This window comes from Pelodiscus sinensis, chromosome 2 (assembly GCF_049634645.1).
Source record: "Pelodiscus sinensis isolate JC-2024 chromosome 2, ASM4963464v1, whole genome shotgun sequence".
Lineage (NCBI taxonomy): Eukaryota > Metazoa > Chordata > Testudines > Trionychidae > Pelodiscus > Pelodiscus sinensis.
In genome coordinates, this window is record NC_134712.1 from 70,008,894 (window position 1) to 70,032,643 (window position 23,750).

The 23,750-nt window shown below is 39.6% G+C and overlaps 1 protein-coding gene and 1 long non-coding RNA gene across 9 annotated transcripts in view; one reads left to right on the forward strand and one right to left on the reverse strand.

Annotated features, from left to right (window-relative positions):
- LOC142827083 (uncharacterized) lies at nt 1–22,848 on the forward strand. 7 transcript variants are annotated; one of them, XR_012901477.1, is made up of 5 exons: nt 1–134; nt 8,729–8,820; nt 19,861–19,937; nt 22,361–22,595; nt 22,709–22,848. It is a non-coding gene; the product is annotated as an uncharacterized LOC142827083 (long non-coding RNA). The 7 variants fall into 7 exon arrangements; XR_012901474.1 differs by having other exon boundaries at nt 22,410–22,595; XR_012901475.1 differs by having other exon boundaries at nt 8,729–8,774; nt 22,410–22,595.
- SPIDR (scaffold protein involved in DNA repair) overlaps nt 1–23,750 on the reverse strand; it is a 348,017-nt gene that overhangs the window by 15,744 nt on the left and 308,523 nt on the right. For both annotated transcript variants that reach the window (XM_075920729.1, XM_075920730.1), the window contains 4 exons: nt 19,505–19,663; nt 8,030–8,117; nt 5,507–5,650; nt 5,346–5,405 (listed from right to left, as the gene is read on the reverse strand). In XM_075920729.1, coding sequence (XP_075776844.1) covers nt 5,346–5,405; nt 5,507–5,650; nt 8,030–8,117; nt 19,505–19,663 — 451 coding nt within the window. The remainder of the gene's footprint in view (nt 1–5,345; nt 5,406–5,506; nt 5,651–8,029; nt 8,118–19,504; nt 19,664–23,750) is intronic.

Below are 23,750 nucleotides of genomic sequence, written 5' to 3' on the forward strand. Positions count from 1 at the left end.
TGCAGAACTGTAGAACTGAGTCTTTCGGTTCTATAATCATCCTCCAGGAACATCAGTGCACACTGACACGACCCAGCTCCTCACCTCGTGTCTAGACCGCCAGACCAGTGGAATAGCATGAGCAACTGAGGCTGGTAATTTTATCCCATTTGTAGAAATGTGTTCATGAGTGTGTGTATGTGTGGTGAGTAATTTTAGTAGCTAGGGATAGTAAATGAATTCTGCTTTCACAATAAATGTGGCATATTGCCTTATCCCTACCACAATTCTGCTAGTTCTATTTCTGCAAGTATCACAACCTCCTCCTCAAGAGAATGTCTGCATTTCTAAAAATAAAGATACAGGCAGTCCCCGGGTTACGTACAAGATAGGGACTGTAGGTTTGTTCTTAAGTTGAATCTGTATGTAAGTCGGAACTGGCATCCAGATTCAGCCGCTGCTGAAACTGATCAGTTTCAACAGCAGCTGAATCTGGACACCAGTTCTGACTTACATACAGATTCAACTTAAGAACCCCAGGCGTCCCCAAGTCAGCTGCTGCTGAAACTGATTAGCAGCTGATTCCAGGAAGCCCGGGATAGAGCAACTCTGCCTCGGGCTTCCTGTAGTCAGCCGCTGGTCAGTTTCAGCAGCGGCTGACTTGGGGATGCCTGAGGCAGAGCAGCTCGGGTGCTGCTGGGTTGGTCCAGTAGCGCGGCCGCTCCTCGGCGCTACTGGACCAACCCAGCAGCACCCCAGCTGCTCTGCCCCAGGCGTCCTGATTCAGCCACTGCTGAAACTGATCAGCAGCGGCTGAATCAGGACTCCTGGGGCAGAGCAGCTGGGGTGCTGCCGGGTTGGTCCAGTAGCGCCAAGGAGCGGTGCTGCGGGACTAACCAGCAGCGCCCCACCTGCTCTACTACAGGCCCCGGGGCTTTGCTCCACATCTCCCTGGTCTGCTGGGGAGGGGGGAGCACTAGCTGCGTCCCCCCCCCCAGCAGACCAGGGAGACGCTGAGCAAAGCCGCAGAGAACCCGGGCCGGACCCGCGGTGCTTCCAGATCAGCGCCGCGGGTCCAGCCCGGGTCCTCCGCCGCTTTGCTCCACGTCTCCCTGGTCTGCTGGCTCCCCTAGCAGACCAGGGAGACGGGGAGCAGCTTTTCTCGCCCCGGAGGAGGCGGGCGGCGGGACCAGGCGTCCCGCCGCTCCAGTCCTCCGGGGCGAGAAAATCCCCATTCGTAACTGCGGATCCGACATAAGTCGGATCCGTGTAACTCGGGGACTGCCTGTATATGAACTCTTAAAGCTATAAGCAACTATTACAGGTTATAAAGCAATGAGAATCTCAGCTCATTTCCAACAGCAAATTCAAACCTCTTGAAAATCAGACTCTTTAAAACTAGCCATTTGTTCATATTAGTAGCTCCCAGAACAAATAAAACTGATCAGAAATGGTAGCTGGCAGAATACATAACTCAGATGCAACAATTTATTCTGGTTCCTTAATATATGTTCTTTATTGTACTTATCCCAAGTCTTTCTGTAAGATGGGGTGGGGAACCTAAGGCGTGGTGGGAGGTGCATGTGGCCCGGCTTACTTGGATCAGGTTCCCTGAGGTTCAGGGCTCCCTCTCCTGTGCTGTTGCTCCAGCCCCTCCCCCCTGCCAGCCTACAGCAGGGCTAGAACACATAAAATCTACTGGGTTGGACCCTCAGTAGGCTCTGGTATGCAGGGGGAAGATAGGGAGTGTCTTTCTCTCCAGTCAGGGGCCACCTCAGTGAGGTTTTGGGGTTTTTTGTTTTGTTTTGTTTTTTTTGCTTCTCACGTGTGTGGCCCCCAACTGATTTTTCTGTGGGTCAGCAGCTTCCAGTGCTAAAAAGGTTCCTCACCCCTACAGTAAGATCTACATGCATCTGATCACCTTCTATATGTGCAGAGTTTTAAAACAGTTTTTGAAAGATTGACTTGTACAGCTGTTACATGAGAGTAACACTAAATCTTTAAAAGGCCAATCTTCAGAGGTATGCAACAGAAGAGTCAGCCAAAAAGTAAAATAATAAATAATCATCATCATCACAAGTCATTGTAAAATCATCATCTTTGTATGTGTGACAATTTGTTTGGAACAGAAAGGAAACAACAGACAAACAGCAGCAGGATTGAGTTAGGAAAAAGGACAATTCCTCAAGCACAGATGGAATTTATTTCCTCATTTTCCTTTTATACTACAGTATTTATTTTGAATAAATAAATAAATAATAACGTGCATATTTCTTTTCCCCTGTCACCCACATAAAGTATTGCAGAACACTGATCAAATATTTATATGGATGAAACGTTGCTGCTTTGTAAAGTACACTACTATAAATTAACTACAAAATGTACACAATCCAAAGAGAGCATTTTCCCAGTTCCACATATGAGTCTGAAGAATAAATTAAAGCTGAATCAAGGTCCTCCCTTCACATCTTATTGCACAATGATCTTGCGTGTGTAGAACAAATCCTCTTGGCAAAAACTGAAGCAAATAAGTTGCTGCACATGACATTTTATTTCTGGAAGGATTAGGTGAGTGACATACAAATAGCAGGTAAGTTACATCCCAAGAGCAGCTATTCAAAACTCAAACATTTTTCATTGCCTTTGTAGTACAGATTTACAGTAATGTATGAGTCTTTACCTTGTTAACTTACTGATATCTAATGCATACTGTTAAATAGTGAATGATTACTTACAAAAATTGGCTTATCAAACATTTTAACATGGAAGTATATATAGGTCTCTCTCATTAGGCATGTAAATAGTCTTTAAAGCAGGGCTACTCAACTTTGGAAGTCCCGGGGGACACAATGATACTCAGAGTATATGCTGAAGGCCGCAGCTTAAGTGTGGTTGAATATATATGCTTCTTTCACACTGGCAGGCACGAATACAAAGATTAAGGCAAGACTACAAAACACGCAGGCCCCATTTAGTTCTGTTCTGCTGATATTAATAAAATGAAATATTTACCCGATTTCCACCCATATGACAGCACTTTTAATGAGCAATGACAGTCCAGGAATTTAACTACTAAAATGCATATCAACAGAAGACCATTATACTGACTCGCCATTGTGGAGCATGTTTCCAGTGGAGGCCATGTTCAAAGGATCCCACCCACAGGCCGTGTGTTGAGCCCTACATAAACCCAAACTGCACCATGGGCCGTAAACAAACAGGCTGCGGGGCCGCATGTTGAGTAACCCTGCTTTAAAGCAATGTATATCCCAGAATCGTTAATTTCTTTTCTAAATCATAGGAATTTCTAGAATAGGATACTGCTACATAATATTGGTTCAGATATAGGCACATCTAAAATTAGGGTTGCCAGGTGTCTGGTTTTGAACCGGACAGTCTGGTATTTGAGCTTTCTGTCGGGAAAACAAATTGAGAAAATACTGGATATGTCCGGTATTTTCTAATTAAGTTTTATTATCATGAGTATTAGAACGTAGTTGCATACTGCCTGGCTGGTAGCTGGTAGACACACATACACTGCATGAGCGTGTCTACCAGCCAGGCAGTACGCAACTACACAGTAGAGAGGAGGGAAGTGGGGGTGGAGCGGGATGGAATCCCCGGGGCCAGACTCGCCCATGCGCCCTGCCAGGACCATACGCGGGATGGGCAGCACTCTGGGATCTGTGCTCTGGTTCCCCCCGCCCATGGCCAGCCCTGCTCCCTGCTGGCCAGTACCCCACTGGCCAGCCCCACTCTCTCTAACCCCCTCCCAGCCAGCCCTGTCCCCCGCCTCTCCTGACCAGTCCCGCTCCCCCGCCGACCCCCTCCTGGCCAGCCCCGCTCCCTGTCGGCCAGTTCCCCCACAGCCAGCCCGACTCCCCCCAATCTGCTCTCGGCCAGCCCTGTTTCCCACCAACGGTTTCCCTCCGCCTAGCCCCTCTTCCCCCGACCTCCTCCCAGCCAGCCCCACTCCTCTCCTGGCCAGTCCCCCCGCCCCCATCTGAGATCAAATGTGTCCGGTATTTTTCTGAATTCATCTAGTAACCCTATCTAAAATCAGTGACCTCCTAATCAGCCAAACAGTTTAACACACAATCTATTTTTCTTTATTAAAACAATTTTTTAAAGCAAAGTTTATTTTGTTGGTGGTGGGTTTTGTTTTTGAATAGGGCAGGAAGATAATCTGTGATGCCCTCAGGAGCTCATCATTCCATCTTGCTTTGAAACCCACACAAATGCCTATGCCATTTAGCTTGGGAAGTTGGAGGAATAATCACTAAACAATGAAAAACACTCATTTTTTAGGAGCTAGCTGCGCTGCTTGCCTAAGTATCAACTCATTTCCCATGAACCCTGGAAGCAGCGTTATTAGTTTTATTTGACACTATTTTTTTCTTGTCAAGGAATCCCCCATCTCCTGCATATCCAACAGCCTGAAGAAAAACCCTTTAATTACAGATATAGAGATGAGTGAGCATCACTTTGTTAAAAACAAACAAACAAAAAAATCCAGAAGTAGAAAATCCAATGGAGGTGGCAGACAGATTTATCTAAGGGTACGTCTTCACTTGTTCCCTAGTTACTCAGGAGTAACGTTAGTTTGAACCAAGGGGTCCCGGCGTGCACTTCCACTTTTGAAACAGCTGTCGAGTGGCGTAACGTGCTGGCGAGATCATGCTAATGAAGCGCTGGATATTTAAATTTCAGTCACCTACACTGCATCCCTAGCTCAAACTAGGGAGCAAGTGTAGACCTATCCTAAGAGTTTCTGATTTTATTAGTAAATTAAAAAAGCCAAATTCAGTTTTTCTAGGGCTTTTTTTTTTTTTTTTTTTTTAAAAAGAACCGCATCTAGACAGTGGTTTCACTTTCGAAATACCTGTTTTTGAAAGAACGCGCAGCTGTCATTATGCAAATGAAGTGCAGGAAATTCAAATCCCGGTTTTATTTGCAATTTCGATGTGTCTAATTTACATCCCTCTTTCAAAAGAGGGATGTAGTCTAGACATAACCCATATGTATGTGAATGGGGGCTTCACAGGTACATTTGAGGGCAGAATGTAACTAAAACTGATTCTCTTTTTGGTTGTTACCACAGATATACAAGGTAAACATCTGTCCCTTGATAAACAGCACTTGATTCAGAAGAGATTAGTTTTCTAAACCAAACAAAAGTGAGACCAAATAAAAGTATTCTTTTTGCTTCCCATTCACAGGGATCTCTTACCCACGGATAATTCCACTCAGATAGCTCTTCAAGAGCCTCTGAAAAATAAATATTGTATCTAAACACAGCAAATATCTGCTTCTTCACACATATTACATTGGTTTTAGTACATTTTATTGCTAAAAAGTATAATTACCTGCAGCCTTTGATATATAACTCGTGCCCAAAAGCTACAACGTTGATTAAAATCACCAACCTGCCATACAATTTAAAACAGAAGTTTAGACATATAAGATATTATAAACCTATACAATTAATAATACAAAATACCTGTTATTGAACCTTTACAAAAGTTACCTGAAGAATTTCCTTTAGACTATGCACAGTTGGGGGCAGGTACAAATTAGAAATCCGGCCTTCCTCACTTACATTAGCATGTCTTGTATCTGGTTGAGTTGTAAGAATGTAACAGAAGCTGGGAGGAGGAAGGTTACTTTTAATCTATTGAAAATAAATAAAAGAAATACAAGAATTAAAAATATTTCAATATGACCAAGATAAATAATAATACTTAGAACTTACACATTATACAATATATTTTCAAAGTGGTATGGAAACATTTATCTTATACTCACAACACCCCTGTGAAGTAGGAGCAAATCAAAAAGTAATGCTTCCACAAAATAAGTGAAATTAGTTTGTAAGATTTGTCTTTTTTTTCCTCATTTGACTTTGATCCGTGGACAAAAATATACAACACAACTAGTCACCATTTATGCCTGCTTTGTGCAGGCCAGTTGTGAGAGTTTGAATTCTATGATTTTCATGTTTTCAGAAACGATGTATTACTTCTGAGATTTGGGGATTTTTTTGCATGTGGGTGGGTGACAGTAAACATCTGAAGCAGCTTTACTGAGAACGTTGAAAGATGCCAAATTAAATCCTGGGCAGCACAGGGAGAAAATGGAGAACAGAAATTCAGCAACAACATGAATTTTTCTCTGTGCTAGGACCAGCTCTTATTTCCCTTAAGCATTTATAAGATGGAATATTTTCTCAGGATTCAGGGTCGTCTCTACACTTTTATTTATCAGTTTGTAAAATTCTACTCTGGGGATATTGTTTGGGAGTTAGTGAAATACTTTATATAATACAAGAAAGCTGGATTAATGAAAACAGCTGTTCACCCATTAAAAATAAATTACATATAAGAAAAAAATATGTCAAAATGAAATGTTTCCTTTTGACTATATAAAAAAATATAGTTTGGTGTACATATGGCATAAAAGAAGTCTATTCCAGAGACCTCTTCCTACAATAACATTTTTTCTCTTCAGCATCTGAGGAAGTGAGTAGTTCACGAAAGCTTGCGCCCTAATACCCTTAATAAATTTGTGAGTCTTTAAAGTGTCACCTGACACCTTGTTGTTTTAACATTATATTGTTATACATAATTTTATTTACATCCATAAGAATGTAAGTTCTAGGCACATTTATATCAATAATAAACGTATCAAAATTAGACATATCTCAAATAATGGGCATCGATAAAAAAATCATTGTGGCATCTTCAAATATTAGGATCTGAGTTTATGAAATACACTTGAAGTGTGTAACAATGGAAAGTTTCCTTTCTTTATTGAAAAGTCTCAGAGGGGTAGTGGTCAGAATCTCTTCAGCATGCAAAGGAAGTTAGAATAGTCCTGATTTTGACCTGTAGAACATCCTTGTCCTTTCTGAGTTCTACCATTATATTTTCTAGTTTGCCTTTATAGTGTCTGATCTAATTTGTATTTCTTGGAGGAGGAGAGGACTACAAAACTAGTAATCCATGGTGTCTGCCACCATGAAGTGTGTAGAAAGTTAATGGTGAGGTAGTTACCACCTACAGTGGTGGATGAGATCAAAGTATTGGCCTAAGGAAGGGATGGGCAAAATCTGGCCTGCCAAACTGCTGCATCTGGCCCGCTGCCTAGTGGGAGCCTTAGGAAGTCTCCCTGCCTGCTGCACCCCTGCATGCATGTCAAAGCATCTGGCTGTGGGGCTATGCATATCTCTATGCACTCAGGGGGGAGGGTTTTGTGTACTGCCCCTACTTCCAGCACAATCTTGCAGCTCCCACTAGTTAGAAACTGGCCTTACTTGTGGCACAGGCTGTGCATGGAGCCCCTCCCCAAAGGATCACACAGTACACAGAGATGCACATGGCCCCTGCATCCAGCCACACTGAGCAGTGTGTGTGAGTGTGGCCCGCAGGGAGCCTGCCTCAGGGTCCTGCTGGGCTGCGCCAGGAGCCACCTAAGGTAAGTACCTCCCAGCCAGAGCCTGCACCTGGCAGCCTTCTTCCCTTTCCCCAGCCTTCTGCTCCCAGTCCTGCACCTCTGTTCCAGACTCACAACTCAAACCGCTGCTTCCCCACCCCTGCATTCTTGTCCCAGGTCATAACCCTCTCCCAGACCCTGAATTCCCTTCTACACCTCTCCTCCAGGTCAGAATTGTCTCCTGTAGCTATACCCATATTCCTTCCCAGGCCCTGCACCTCCACCCCCTACCCCTGGTCACAAGCTTCTCCTGCTCCAGCTTATAACCCAAACCTTCTGCAGCCCCAACTACACCCTAATCCTCTACCCAAGCTCCCTTTTGCACTCAACCTCCATCCCAGACCCTGCACCTTCTTCATTAATATAATGGAAGAGTGTGACCCTTGACTACTTACAAATTCTTGCAGTGGCCCCCTAACAAAAATTATTGCCTACCCGTGGACTAGAGCATAGCTGGCTGAAAGGACTGGGAGAATCTGACACACCAAAAACATGTGCACACTATACATGCAAGAACATTATACATGAAGAAACACAGTTCAATAATTATACATCTTACCGCTTCACATTCTTGACTTTGACCAGGAACTTTCAGAGGTACTAATGGAGGCCACAAACTGTCTATCAGACTGAAAAGTCCCAGTGCCCTAAGGGAAAAAAATATAGCCTGGTTCAAAATGTTTTCAATTTAACATGCTGCTTTAAAGACATTTAATTTGAATCTTCATATGATAGTGAAAATAAATGTAAGTCACATTTGTTCATCAGATGTTGGGGGTTTGGCTGGCCTAATTTAATCCCTGTGATTTCTACTGCAGAAAGAGGGAGGAAAAGATAATTAACTACTGAATATTGAAGTTTCATTTAATTCTTTGCCTATAAAAAGATACAAGATTACTGTTAAATGCTCCAAGATACATACCAATTCAGTTCCTTATTCAAAAGAGTTTTCAATCTAGAACATTTGCAATAAGCTGAGTAAAATGCTATTTGACAATGAACTAAATGGTTTTACTTTCTTATTTTCCTCTGACTTTGGAGGTATATTGGCCATAGAATCTTTTGAGAAAGCCAGGAGAGATCTGAAATTCTAGTGTAAAGAACAAACAGGGTTTGCTTTTATTTATTTTTAAAAATAACTCCAAGCCTTCATTATACATAATAAAGAATCACAAATGGAATAGTCCCATTTTTTATTTTTCATTTGCAGTTCATTCTTTATCCATTTTTTAAACTAAGGATTCTATTTTTCATTTAGAAACCTACATACAAAATGGACACACTGCCTGGACAAATGGATTGTGGTAAGACAAGTTTTGGATAGAGGAATAAGACAGAAGAAAACTATGGGTGAACACAAATTTTCATTTTTTTTTATAATATTGTACTTTGCTCTTTAATGTCTTTCATTCAACGATCTCAAAGATCAGCATTCACAAAGCTGATTTTACTGGGCTGTGTAACCTTTGATATCCCTTCTACTATTAGCCATGCTTTTCAGATGGGAAAAATATGAAACAGCAAAGTTGAATTCATGTCTCTCATAGAGCCAGGATGAGAAAACAGGCTTGTTTACATCGGGACACTTGGACAAGAAAGACAAATTGCAACTTTACAGAAGTATAAAGTTAAAGCACATTAGTTACAGTCCATTAAAGCCCTGTGTAATCATTCTCATTTATAAGTAATGTGATCTTGATATTTGTGGGAAGCAGAATGGTCTCATGGCTAGTGCAGGGAGCTGCAGCTGGGGATTAAGCTACAGGAACCAAAGCAACCTCTTTTCTGTATAGGAGACAGCACACAGAGGTTAGCATACATGTGGAGTTCTCAAAGTGGGAGTGGAGTAGTTAGCACAAGTATGAACTATAGCAGCTCAGCTGCACAAATGGCCCATGTCCTGCCTCCAGTACCCAAGGGAGGTGTCTGTCTCCTCCCAGATGCTATGCTGGTGCCTCACACAGGTGGTGTGAAGTTTGCCCTTATTACTGACTTGTCTTCTCATTCATGATATAACCAAGGAAAGGCAACTGACTTTTCTTTAAAGAAGTATACAATCCAAAGAAGCCTATCTTGATTGAACTAAAAGCACCTACCTACACAGTAATTTACACTATTTGTTTACAAATTCATTCAGGGAAACAAATTTACTTAGCAACTATCTATGACTAAATATCTTGGCCTCACGCTTTCCCTTGATGTTACTAGTCAGACTAGTTTTGGGGGGTGTAACACCAGAGGGATCTGCAAAGGTAGAAATCACTGTACTTGCTCTATCAGGCTGGAAATTCTGTTCTGGAGTTTTGTGGCAGTGCTGGGGGAGTGTCAGTCACTGCCCCTTGCAAAGGACCTGCTTCCCCACCCAAATGGAGGTCAGGAGACATTGCATTTGCCTATCTACACTCCAAACAGTCATGGACTTTGCTTCCTAGATATCTAAGAGAAAAGGGTTGGAAACAACATAGGGACTATATCCCCTCAGAACACATGAAGTTAACCCTGCAAAACAAGCTGGTGCAAGGCTTATGCAACCCTCATGTCCCACCTAAGCCCAACTTTCAGGATTAAGTGATGCATAAGCCCCCAGAAAAAGACTGTGTATTTCACCGAATATTTGTAGCACTCTATGGAACTGAGTCAAACTCTAGCTGGTTTTGTGCTGCAGTGAAGTGTTAGGGGTTGACCCACAGTGAGTAAAGAATCTCTCGGGCTATGTCTACATTGTACATTCTTACATAAGAAGATATGCAAATGCTGCATCTCATTTGTATACATAATGAGCCGCCATTTTTGCACAAGGGGCTTTTGTGCAAGAAGGAACAGTCTACACTGCTCAAGAGCCGTTCTGCCTGAAAATAACCTAACGAGCCGCCATTTTTGCACAATGTAGACATAGCCTCATTGTATAACTAGAAAGGATTTTTGCTGTAATTTGAGGGGTGTGTGTGTGCATGGAAGGGGAGAATAATGACAGTATTTTCTGAACATTTTCATGACAATGTTTTTGAATGTTTTCATAACCAAGGAAACAGGCAAAACAAAAGAGCCAACAGGTACAAGTAAAAAAATGAATCTTATTTTGAATTATGTTCTTCTTACCTAAAGAAAAGAAATCTAAACTAATACTCTATATTCTTCATACAAAATAAAGGATTGAATCCCTTTAGTAAATTAAAACAAAGAAAACCAAAAACCCCAATATAAACTTAACAAATGGGATCATGCCAGCATCTTAATAGGAAACTAAAATACACGTGTGGAACGAAAAAATTCTTCCATTCCAAGGTGACCGTGGAAATGTATTGTCTATCAATAACCATAAATAGGGTCCTATCAAATTCGTGGTCATGAGAAACGAGTCACGGGCCTTAAAATTTGGCCTTTTGTGTGTTTTTATCTTGTACTACACAGAGTTCATGGGGGAGACGCAGTTTCTTAAATTGAGGTTTCTGATCCAAAAAGGAGTTGCAGGGTGGCTCTCAAGGTTATTTTAGCAGGGCCACGTTACTGTCACCCTTACTTCCGTGCTGCTTTCAGAGCTGGATGGTCAAAGAGCAGTGGCTATGTCTGGAGAGTGGAGACTAGTGGCTAGGTGCCCCACTCTGAAGGCAGTGTCCTCCCAGCAGCAACACAGAAGGGTAGCAACCACCCCTACAATAATCTTGCATCTCCCCCAAACGCATTTGTGTGTCAGGACTCCTAAAATTACAACACCTGACATTTCAGATTTAAATAGCTGAAATGAAATTTGATTTGTAAAATCTTGACCATGAAATGGAACATAATTTGGTAGGGCCCTAACCATAATATATAAGAATGCAGGGTCTAATGGTCTTATGATACAGGTCAACTCTCTGTGTCAACTGCTCACCCTTTATCTTTCTAGTTCTGTTCATACCCCACACCATTAGGAACTGTTCACATTTGCTTTTAATGTCCATGAAACTCGTAAATCATTATTTATAGCTTCACTTTGGAAAGCTGAACAAGCTAAGCTGCCTTTTTTTTTTCTTAAGATCAGTTACCTCAAGCTGTTCTGTCTGAATCCTCAGTGCTGGTTGAGGTTTTAATAAGCCATATTGTTAAACAAGTTGAACACATGGTTGACTGAATGGAAAAAACAACAACAAAAAAAGAACCCACTACCGCCTGCTTGTGCAGAAACAACTCGTGACCTATTTAATAAATCATCTTAAACCACCGAATGGAACAATTACTAGACGATAGATGTTAATATGAACACAGACAAGTATCTGCCATCCCCACCCTGTTGGAGAAAGAATGTGCTGCCCCAGTCTGAGGTTGCTTTCATTTACACGTCTAACCACCTCCCTCCTCAGTTTCACATTTCAGCAGCATAATCAGGAAACACAAACCACCTTCTGTTTCTTACCTTTTGTCTTTTACTGTGTTGTAATCTTTGATTTTTTATAAAGAAGGTAGATATTATTAACATCTCTTTAACAGATGGGTGAGCTGAGACTTTGACCTTGTTGACACTAGAGACATTGGTGGTAAATTTCCCACCATTGCAAACTCCAACAACATTGGAAGCCCTAATAGAGACAGGTGTTTTGCTGCTGATAACCTTTTGGCGCCACGTCACCTCCTCCTCCAACCTAGAGAAATTCTAACTGATGTGCTCCTCCTGGGTTTCTAGATTAGATAGATATTAGTTTTTATGCAGCAAAATGAAATTTATAAATATTTTTTACTTAGATATCATTTCACAGCAAATTCAGGAGAATGGATAAAGAGCAAGAATAAAGACCAAGACAAAAGAAGAAAAGGAAAAGGAAGAAAAGACGGGAGAGAATGGGTCTATAGGTATGTCTAGACTGCAGGCTTCTTTCAGAAGAAGCTTTTCCAGAAGAGATCTTCCAAAAAAACTTCTGAAAGAGAGCGTCCACACTGCTAAAGCGCATAGAAAAAGCGATCTGCTTTTTCGAAAGATAGCATCCACACTGAATGGACACATTTAAGTTGTGATTGCTAAGGACAGAATGGCCACCAGAGCACCTGTGCTTTCTCCTCTTCTTTCGAAAGAACTCCCTCTTTCCAGTCCACACACATCTTTTACCGAATGAGCTCTTTTGGAAAAAGGCTTTTTCCTCGTAGAATGAAGATTACCAACGCTTGGAAAACTCTCTGTTCTTTTGATTTTCTTTTGGAAGAATGTGATTGTAGTGTGGACGTAACTGAAGTTTTTTCGGAAAAATGGCTGTTTTTCTAAAAAAAACCTCTGTAGTGTAGACATACCCAACGTGAACTAGCAAAAGGCAAGATGATAGGTAATGTAATGGTTGACTGCATGGAAAAAACTAAAACAAAAAAATAGGTGTTTCAGGATCACTAAAGGAAAAGTGCAGTAGTCCTGATCACAGCTGGAATTGGAGGAGAAAGTAATATTTGAAGAGGATATTCTTCTTTCACTTCCAGCTAGAGAACTTCACATCTTATGAGAAAATTATATTCCAACCCTGTCTAAAGACCAAAGATATTAGGTTAATTACTCAAACTGAATCTTCAGTTTTTTGGCTTATTCATTAATACCAGAGAACAGAGTAGCAAATATCTGGCATTCACACCATCTTTCTTTTGGCTAACGCTAGCAAATGGCCCTGTTAGTTTTCCAGGGAAAAGACCATCACTATCTTAGAACACATATTATCTCAAACATGTTCAGCATAGTACACTTAATGAAAAAGAATATGGTACCTGAATTTGGCAGCATCAGTGATACTAGAAGAGTGCACCAAAAAATGCCTAATGTCATGCCTGCTGAAAAGTGCAGAGATTATAACAATTCCTTGCAGGAACTGGCATCAGTACTCCTACCAACCCATGGGGCCTGCAGAGCTTCTGTAATCTAATTGCTGAGTAGACCAATTATTGCTTAACTGCTTCTTATAACAATTGCAAAGTCTTATTTCCACCAATATATGCATACAGACCCTGTAATACAAGCTGGGTATTTAATAAACCCTCGAGAGAAGCCAAACTGCTCTTAGAAAGCAATGGTCTTCCACTAACTTTGAAACATTCTGTAGCTACTGGACCAAAAAAAAAAAAAAAACAAGAACCCTCTTCAATATTATAAAAATCACCAAAAAAAAAAGAAAATTTTAACTCCCCGACACTGCTGCCTTCCACTTTACTCTGAAAATATTACAGAAAGAGACATGTTTAAGACACAGGTTTTTTGTTGTTGTTTTTTTTTCGGGGTGGGGTGTTATGTGGTGTTTTGTTTGGTTGGGGGTTTTTTTTTTGCTTCCATCAGGCAAATATTACAACACAAAAATAATCTTAGTGTTTGTGGAGGGAAGTGCAATTACTTACCTTCCACAAAAGATTTCAATTTGTTCAACCCTAAAATCCAATAACTCTCCCCTCCTCTGAAACACATGGGCTGTGTCCAGACTCAGGGTTTTTTTCGGGAAAAGTAGCCTTTTTCCGAAAAAACTTCCCCTGCATCCAGACTCAAGCCGCGTTCTTTCTAAATTAAATCGAAAGAACGCGGCTTTTCTTTCGATGGCGGTAAACCTCATTTCACGAGGAAGAACGCCTTCTTTCGAAAGTTCCTCTTTCGAAAGAAGGCGATCTTCAATGTAAATAGGGCTTCTTCGAAAGAGAGCATCCAGACTCACTGGGTGCTTTCTTTCGAAAAAGCAAGCCGCTTTTTCGAAAGTTCAACGTGCAGTCTAGACGCTCTCTTTCGAAAGAGCCTCTTTCGAAAGAGGCTTGCAGTCTAGACATAGCCATACTGCATACATATGATCAAAAGTCAGACAAGCCAAATGTAAATTTAATTGTCAGCCAGCACTGTTCCTCAGCTTTCAGTTATGCATAGTCATTGCGGCATGTAGGATATGAAACAACGTTCACCCTTAAGACTTAAGCTCTACATGTACCTATGGAGCATGGAGTGAGGGGAGAATCAAAACCTGAAACTAGTAACTCAGTATTTCAGTGAAAGTGTACTTTCCCCCCATTTTTGTTAACTTTAGTTAATATAATTTCATTATTTATGGTACATTAGAAATGACATATACTGCATGGAATAATTTGGATAGTGCTAACAAAGTCCAAAATCCCTATCATATCACTAAGAGACTGAAATTTTTTCATGCTTACAAAATACAGTGCCACTGTGCACTCTCAGATATAGACAGATCTTCATCAGTTACATGGGCCATTTAAAATCTAAGCAATAATCAAAGTTTGTTAAATGAAAAAGAATACACTCAAGTAGAAAATAAATTAGTTTTGAAGATCTATAGTTATCAAAACAATAAAGAGTAAAAGTATCTTATCAACATTAAATTATCTCAATTATGTTTTAAACTGACTGAAGCACTCAACTTTATAACCAAAGTAATTACTAAATGGTTTCAAGGACCACAAAACCCCCGGAAAGTGGGTAGTTCCTTTAGTTGACACTCTTTTGGAGGAGGGAAAACCAAAAGGAAGGAAATTACTACTTCCTTGCTCTGTGGCCATTACATGTTTCCTGTTACTATCCAGCAGTTGAAGAACCTCCTTATGGCAGTTAGCAGTCAGCTACATTGTCCTGCATAACCATGTCTTTATAGAAAGCCAGCATGTGAAACAGAGGATAACTGAGTAAATCACAGAGTGAAGCACTGGAGGAAAATGGAAGGGAGAGAGAAACTCACTGGATTTAAAAAAGAGCTAGATGATATACTAACACAGTAGCTAATTTACGTAAAGATTAAGATAGGTGTAATAAGACTTCAACATCCAGAACATAAGTTGCTTTTCACATAGTCAAATAAATTATATTTCTATAGTATTTCCCATCAGAGAATCTCATAAGAATTTAGAAATAAAGTTCTGCCAAAACATTTTTTGCCAAAAAAAAAAAAAAAAAAGATTTGGGTTATCAAACATTTTCTGAATGTGTGTCGCATTCTTCTAATTGTTTCAGTTAAAAAAAGAACTTTCAAAAAACTTTCAAAACTAAATGTTTTGTTTTGACCTTTTAAAAATAAAACACATGATTTTTTTTTATTAAAAACAAAAAGTTGCTTAATGTTATTAAAAATAAAAATGTAAAAGCTCAAAAACTAAAAACACTTTATTTTAGGTCGAACATTTTGTTCAATGCAAAATTATGTCCCCTATCTTTTTGGCTCACTGAACATTTTGATTTTTTGTTTCAAGTCAACCCAAAAAGATTTGTTCCCATCAAAACAGACAGTGAACTACAAAACTAGTTATTTGTACAACTCTATTTAGAAACAGTGGGTAAAATCCCCATCAAAGTCAATGGTTAAAATTCCATTAAATTCAGTGGAGCGCAGATTTTACCCACCATCAGTGAGGTAAGCTTTAGAACAACTTCAGAACATGGGAATTGTCATAATAGACCATGGGACTGGCTAGTTCAGCATCCAGTTCCTGACACATACAGAAGAACTAGATGTTTCAGAGAAAGATGCAAGAAACCTTGGAGTGAACAATTATGGAACCGACTGCCATAAGTTTCTTCCTAAGCTCCATCAATTAATGCAACTATGTAGGTCTACACTGTCTAACTAAAGAAATGTCTAATCCTTTTTCAAATCATGCTAAGCTTTTAGCATCAATTATATCCTAGGCTTGTTAGGTATCATGTTAAAGTTTTGGGGTTTTTTTTTTTTTTTACTGCTTTCAAATTTGTTCTTTTTTTTGTTGATTATGCTTTTATATTCTGAGTAAGAATAGCCAAAAGAAATGGCTTTTTCTCTCTACTCTGCTCATCTGAGGAAGTAGGTTTTGCCCATGAAAGCTCACGATACTATATATATCTTTGTTAGATTCTAAGGTGCTACAGGACTACTCGTGGTTTCTAACAGAAATGGTTACTCATCCTGTGTAGTCACTGCTCTTCTTGAAGAACCAGAGTTACTGAACAGGGAGAGTAACCATTTCTTCTTCTTCAAGTAGTGTCCCTACACTAGATGACTACAGAACTGTTCTCTCTAAGCAGGAGGGGGCTTCAGAATTGAGCCCTATACCAAGAAAGAATATTCAAGCTGACTGCAACATTGGAAGCAGTGTCATGAATTACTGTGTGATACTCAGCAAGTATAGGGACACAAGTCACAGCTCTACATATTTCAATGCTGGGACCTTTTTGGAGAAAGGCTTTATAGTGAATTGTATGTCCAAAGGTGTTTGGATATTGCAAGATTGATAACAAGAACAAATGCAACTGAATATCCATTTGAAAAATCTTTGTTTAGAAACTGCAGACCTTTTTGTCAGCAAATCAAGACAATTTGGGAGTCTATCTGAAGAGTCTAATCCTATCAGGATAAAAGACCAGGGCTCTCTTGTCATCCAGCATGTCCAAGTGTCTCTTCCTTGCCTCGGTGAGGTTTAGGATTGAAGATCAGAAGATGAATGGGTTGCTTAACTTGGGACTGTTCTGGGTCATTTGTGTGAGCTTTCAGCCACCTTCTCTTTCAGAGCACCTATGTCCTCCCTCAGAAGGGAGTATGGTTCCCTCTGCCAAACCCACTAGCCCCCGAATTTGTTCAGGTTAGTTAGTAGTCCATGGTCAGTCTGAAATATCCTAGTTTATTGTCTTCTGAACCGAGGCTAGATTTTGGTCCTTAAAGTAAGTGCATGTTTACAAAAAGTAAACAAAAATGTTGTCTGTCAAATTCCCAAGACTAAGGGAGCAGAGTGCATTCAGACTACTTAAGTGAGATTCCAGTCATTGGGATTATGGGACAACAGACACATGCTGGAGCTCATCACCCATTTTGACTTACTCCAGACTCACCTGCCCAAAGAGTGATGGGGGGAGGAGGGAAAAAAAACTTTTCCCACATACTTTATACTTTTATTCCTTTACATTCATTTTAGAATCCACTGCTGGTTTTCCTGAAACCAGCACCATCCATGGCTGGTTTTCATGAAACCAGCACCTTTTGGCATTTCCTACAGCATTTGAAATAGTCATAGCTAGGGACAGAGAGGTCAGAAATATGAGCATAAACAAATAATTGTGAGACTAAAGCATAACAAACATTGGGCAGTGAAATCATGTTGCAAATCATGTTAAATAACCGTGGATTTATATTAGCCTCCTTTCTTTAGTGTTACCACAATGCAGCTCCAACCACTAGCCAAGACCAGCCACTAGTGCTTTAAACACTGCATAGGAGGGTTGTCTGAATAGCTGAACGTTTGGTTTGGTTGCAGATTGGAAAAAAAAAATTGGGTCAACCCAAAATGTTTAGATCAACCTGAAATGAAACATTTTATTTTCATTCTGAGGTTTTTAAACTTAAAAAGTAAACAATACTGAGGGAAATTAAAAAACAAAACATTTTTATAAAACAAAATCTCTTAACATTTAATTTCAGAAATGACTTTATAAATCGTTTCTACATTTTGGAGTTTTTTGGTCTTTCCTGATTGAAACAATTTGCTAAAATGGATCCCAATTTACAAACTGTTTTTGGTTGGCCCAAATTTGCATTTGTCAGTAACAAACGGTTGAATAAGAATTTTTTTACAAGCCATATTGAATAATCTGACCCTCCTCAGGACAACCAGAAGTGAGTTATTGCTACTCTGAAATAGAAATCAAATTTTTAAAACGTCTGTCTCTTATTTACCGGGCATGCTGAATCTCACTAACATCCATTTATAAGTATGCATTTGTATCCTGTGTTCCAAAGTCATTTTTTTCTTTGGAAAATATGTATCTTCTAAAAAAAGATCCAAATTATAAACTGTGAATGAACAAGAATTGTTTTTTCTTTAAGATACATAAATAATCCAAGAGATGGTCTGAAAATTAATACTACCCTAACTGGTAGAGAGCAAAAATAGGGCAAAAATACACAGATGCACAAAATTATATTAGCGTGGGCAGAAAACAACTATTCCATTTCATGATACAGTCCAGGATCTCAAAATTTGTTTTTATTTTTATGCAGCATAAATTAGGCCTTTTGAAAGTTTTTGTGAAACAAATCTTTCTTTTTCTATCTCTCATGTGCTGGATCTGAGAAACTTTTCCAACAAAACTTTTGCAGCAATAAATGTTTCCATGAAGCATTTCAGTTTCAAGTAAACGTCATTTTTGGACAGAAAAGTTTCATGAAAATATTTTTACTGTGTCTAATGCTAAGGATTTGTTTCCATGATATAAGTTAGAGTAAGAATTTAATCTGATATAGTTATACTATTTATGTCCCTTTTTGGGACATTCACCCCACTTCTTTGGGAAGCTATTCCACACAAAAAAAATCTCATTAAAATAAATTTTCTGTGAATAATTACAAATTTAGGTTGAAAAATAAAATAAATTGCACACAATTAGCAAAATTAAGCAGGTACCATAGATTAATTTAGTATTCCAGATTTCGTGCTACTGTCTTTTTATAGGGCTTGTCTGTACAGGAAAGTTCTATTGTTTATATTAGTATAATTTTACCTGTATAGTTAAATCAATGTAATTATCCTTAAATAAGTCCCAGTGTGGACATGCTTATTCTGGACTGAAAGTGGCATCCCTCTCCCTACCCCCTTTTTAAATTCCCTTCCAAGCAACATAAGCAAATCTGAAAAGGCCTTTTTATACTAGAAAAAGCTGCAGTGCTTCAAACCAAACTGGACAAAGCTGTAGAAAATATAGAGACGACTCCTGTAATGAAAAAGAGATGGATTAAATTACCTACTAGGTCTTATCCATGGTTCTGAGTCTTCAAATGTCATCACAATCGAGGAAAACAATTTGTATTGTAAACAATAATGAGCAGTATCAGTTTGCTTCTCCTCTTTCACCCCTTTTCCAAGAAAATACTTAATATTATTTAAACTTGCTTACTCTGATTGAGTATAGTTGTTCAAATATTATATTTTTCCTTTATTGCTTTGCCACCTGCATGTGCTCTACAAATGGTGATTATAATACCACATCAAACAAAGCCTGCCTTGTGTTCTAAACTACATAAAGTGACATCACCTCTGCCATAATACACAGCGTATTTTTTCAAGGGACTGTTCTCACCTTCCCCTTGTGGTTCTCTGCAAAATTCTCATTCCAGTTAAAGTGCAGGATTTTGCTTCCCATATGCTGCTATGCTGTTCAATGTCTTCTCCAGAAGTAGGGGTCTGCAACTGCACTTCACTGAACATTCCATAAGCATCCTGAACAAGGAGGCATAATCTGCAAAACAGTGTTTAATGGTTCCATTAGCAAATTGCTCATAGTTTGAAACAATAGATAACGAATTGCAGAAATCATGATTGTCAGTTCCTCAGAGTAGGTATTAGCCTGAAATGCTTTGAAAGTATACTTTGCATATAATGGATAAATAAAAATAACAATGGTACTAATGACTTTTTCAAATATATTTGCAATAGACAAAGGATAACGAAAACTATGGAGAGCAAAGGAAAATGGAATTGAAGGATTTACACTGGGGGTTAGGAAACAGCAGGTAAGTAATACTTTATTCCTGATTTTATAAAAGAAGAGAATGCAAAACTGCCTGAAGTGTAGATGAATCTTCCAGAACGGATAGATAGTATACACAGATAACAACTAGTTATACAAAATTTCATCCGCTTAAATAAAACATTGGATTTGATGAGGTGAGCGAGAGTCTTCTGAAGAAAAAGGAATCTGATGAATATATTTTTTTTAATTTAATTGAAATCAGAGTGACTCAGAGAACTGGAAATTGGCAAACACAACCAATTATTTAAATAAATTAATAAAAACCAAACCAAATAGGAAAATATACATCAGCAAGTTTCACGTTTGTTGTATAGAAAACTTAAAACTATCTTCAGGGATGTGATAAGAGAACCCCAAACAAACAGCGGACAGTCCACATAAAATCAAGGTTGAAAAGTCACGCTCAACTAATGTGCTGGAGTTCTTTGAAGATATCACTGACATGGTAGATAAGTCAGTGGATGAAGTATATACAGATTTTCACAAAGGTATTTTATCACAAGGTTCCACATCAGAGATTAGCAGCTAAAACAGTATGAGTCATAGAAGAGTGGGTGAACAAGGCTGCTGGATACAAAACTAGCTTAACTGACAGAGAGAGATGGGTGGGGGAAGGTAGGTGGCGGGGGAAGGAGAGGGGAGAGTTGAGCAAGGAAGCCTTTCAAGAGCAAAAGGAATTATGGAGTACCCTTGCAAACAGTGCCACCAACATCTAGAGGCAGTCAATTCCTTTTTGGAGGAAACTAAGAGATGAGACAGAAGGTAGAATAAGAATTAAGGTAAATTTTAAAAGGGCAAGCACTGCTTCAAGAGGTTTCAAAGAGGCTTTTTGCAAACTCTCCTTGTAAGTTAGTTCAGGGATTGCAACCAGTGAATAGCAGAGAGAGTCTGGTATCTCTTCTTTCCGCTTATCATCTCTCTGGATCTACGGAATCACCTCTGTCCTCATCTTTCACCTGTACTTTACATGGAGCCCTCACACTATCCAGTCACATATTGGACTGCATATCAAGGACTCTGTCCAGCCTATCCAACAACTGACCGTTTTCCCTCCACACTGGACCTATTATTATCGACTCTCATTCCTTTCACATAGACTTTCCTTAAAAGGACAAGCAAGTTATCACAGTTATTACCTCGGCTCTCTGGTTAAGCCAGTAGTCTTTTCTAACAAGTACTACAACTTCTCATTTCTTGAGAAAGACTTTGGTGCCTGCAAACGTGAGACCAGACAGCAGCATGCTCATATTAAGGTCTAGTGGCCAAACAAAATGAACTCAGACTCATAGGGTATGTCTACACTACCCCACTAGTTCGAACTAGCGGGGTAATGTAGGCATACCGCACTTGCAAATGAAGCCCGGGATTTGAATTTCCCGGGCTTCATTTGCATAAGCGGGGAGCCGCCATTTTTAAATCCCCGCTGGTTCGAACCCCGCGTAGCGCGGCTACACGGGGCTCGAACTAGGTAGTTCGAACTAGGATTCCTCGTTCCACAAGGTGTACTGGTAGTTCGGAATAGGAACCTAGTCCGAACTACCTAGTTCGAGCCCCATGTAGCCGCGCTACACGGGGTTCGAACCAGCGGGGATTTAAAAATGGCGGCTCCCCGCTTATGCAAATGAAGCCTGGGAAATTCAAATCCCGGGCTTCATTTGCAAGTGCGGTATGCCTACATTACCCTCCTAGTTCGAACTAGGAGGGTAGTGTAGACATACCCATAGACTTTAAGGTCAGAAGGGACCATTATGATCATCTAGTCTGACCCCCTGCACAGTGCAGGCCACAGAATCTCACCCACCCCTCCTAGAATAATCCTCTCACCTATATCTCAGATATTGAAGCCTTCAAATACTTTGAAGACCTCAAGATGCAGAGAATCCTCCAGCTGTGATCTGTACCCCATGCTACAGAGGAAGGCGAAAAACCTCCAGGGCCTCTGCCAATCTACCCTGGAAGAAAATTCCTTTCCAACCCCAAATATGGCGATCAGCATGTGGGCAAGACTCAGTTGCTGCTGAAGTTGATCATTAGAATATAGTGCACAAACGAGATCCAAATTGCATGCACTGTTCTTTCTTACAGAAAAGTAGCTTCTAGAAAACTTGGTCCATGTGCAGTAAAGGGCAGGCCACATGAGTAATGATGGATGCATTGTGGAATAGCAGTGGGAGAATTATACTATTGGAGCTATAACATCAACAATACCACCCAGAATGGTACTGCATCAGTGATTACTAGTAGAGCAGAGAAGCACAAACAGTATATTTGCTCACCATGAGTTTAATCTAAAGTTCTATATGATTGCTTTTACCTTATTGTGAGAATATAAGTATGTATATGGGTTATTACAAATGTGCTGGGGGCAGCAAGCAATGGTTAATATTGTTCTAATATACACAGGTCTTAAATGAGATTAGAACATCAATTTATCTGAAAAACTTAATTCCAGATTGGAACTCAAGATAAGGAACATCACACACTAACAACAGGACTTGGGACAGGACATAAAAAATATTTACCGCCTTTAAAAATGTTTGCAAGCATAAGTGAAATAATGAAAAAACCTGAGAATTAGTTGTACTGATCATAAACCCAACATTTCTCACTATGTAAGAAAGAAAATGAGACCAACACTGTAAGTATCTAATTAAGGACAATCAACTTTCCTCTTCACTTGTACAACAAAAATAACTTTGCAGCACAACAGGATCTAGAAATGTATTCACAGAACTCTTCATGTCATCATAGGTGCAGCTGGCTCAGTTCTTACAGATCCATTCAAACACTACTATCATCACCACCACCGTAAATGGATGTAGCCTACTGGCTCACTGAGGCTGTTGATGCAAGAAACATACCTACATGACAAGAGACCAACCATGTAATCCAAAATCTAATTGTTCAGGACTTCATCACTCATCTAAGAAAATTCAGTAATACATTGACTACAAATACATCTCTCCCTAAAGTTCAATAGGCATCAACAGATTGAATAATATTGTACATTTTCTAAATAAATGTTTAACACATTGTTATACATATTCCCGAACTACTATACAAAAAAAAAAAAAAAAAAACCACTGTTACTCAATGGTGTCTATATGTGTTGTGGGGATGAGGCCCATACAGTCTTTTTCAAAACACAGAGCACTCAGTTTGTAAGACTCACTGATGTGAAATCAATTGCATATAGTGATCAACCCCACTGGGACAAAATCATTCTTATGCTAACTAAAACATTCCACTTACAAGAATCAACCACTTATAAAAATCAAAATCTGGGATGGATGTGATTCTTACAAGAGGAGTGCACTGTAACAGCCTGGAAGACCTAGAATATGTGTCCCTACAGAGGAATTTAATTTAAATGATGGCTGTGGAAAAAGAGACTTCAGTTGAAATGGGACAGAGTTACTTCTAACATGGGAAACCGCATGAAGATGAGAGTGTGGGAAGACAACTAAGGAAGAAGTGAGGTGTGACTCATTGATAAGAGCAAAGGGGGCAAGGGCAGGGAATGATAAGAAATGAGGCAGAGATTAGTCAGTTATTTAAAAAAAAGGTAATCACACAGTGAGTCTTCTTTTAAACTTTGGGAAGATTTTGTTAATTTCCTAAAAGTCCTGGAGATTGGGGGCAGGAACAGGAGAGACTGATTATTTTGCATTTTTGACTGCAGTAATATTAAGGACTAAATATTTCCCACTGGAAATATGATTATAGCATTGCACTGTTGTGACCCTCTTAGATAGGCATCCTTCACAGTGAAGGAGTAAGACTCCATTTTCTT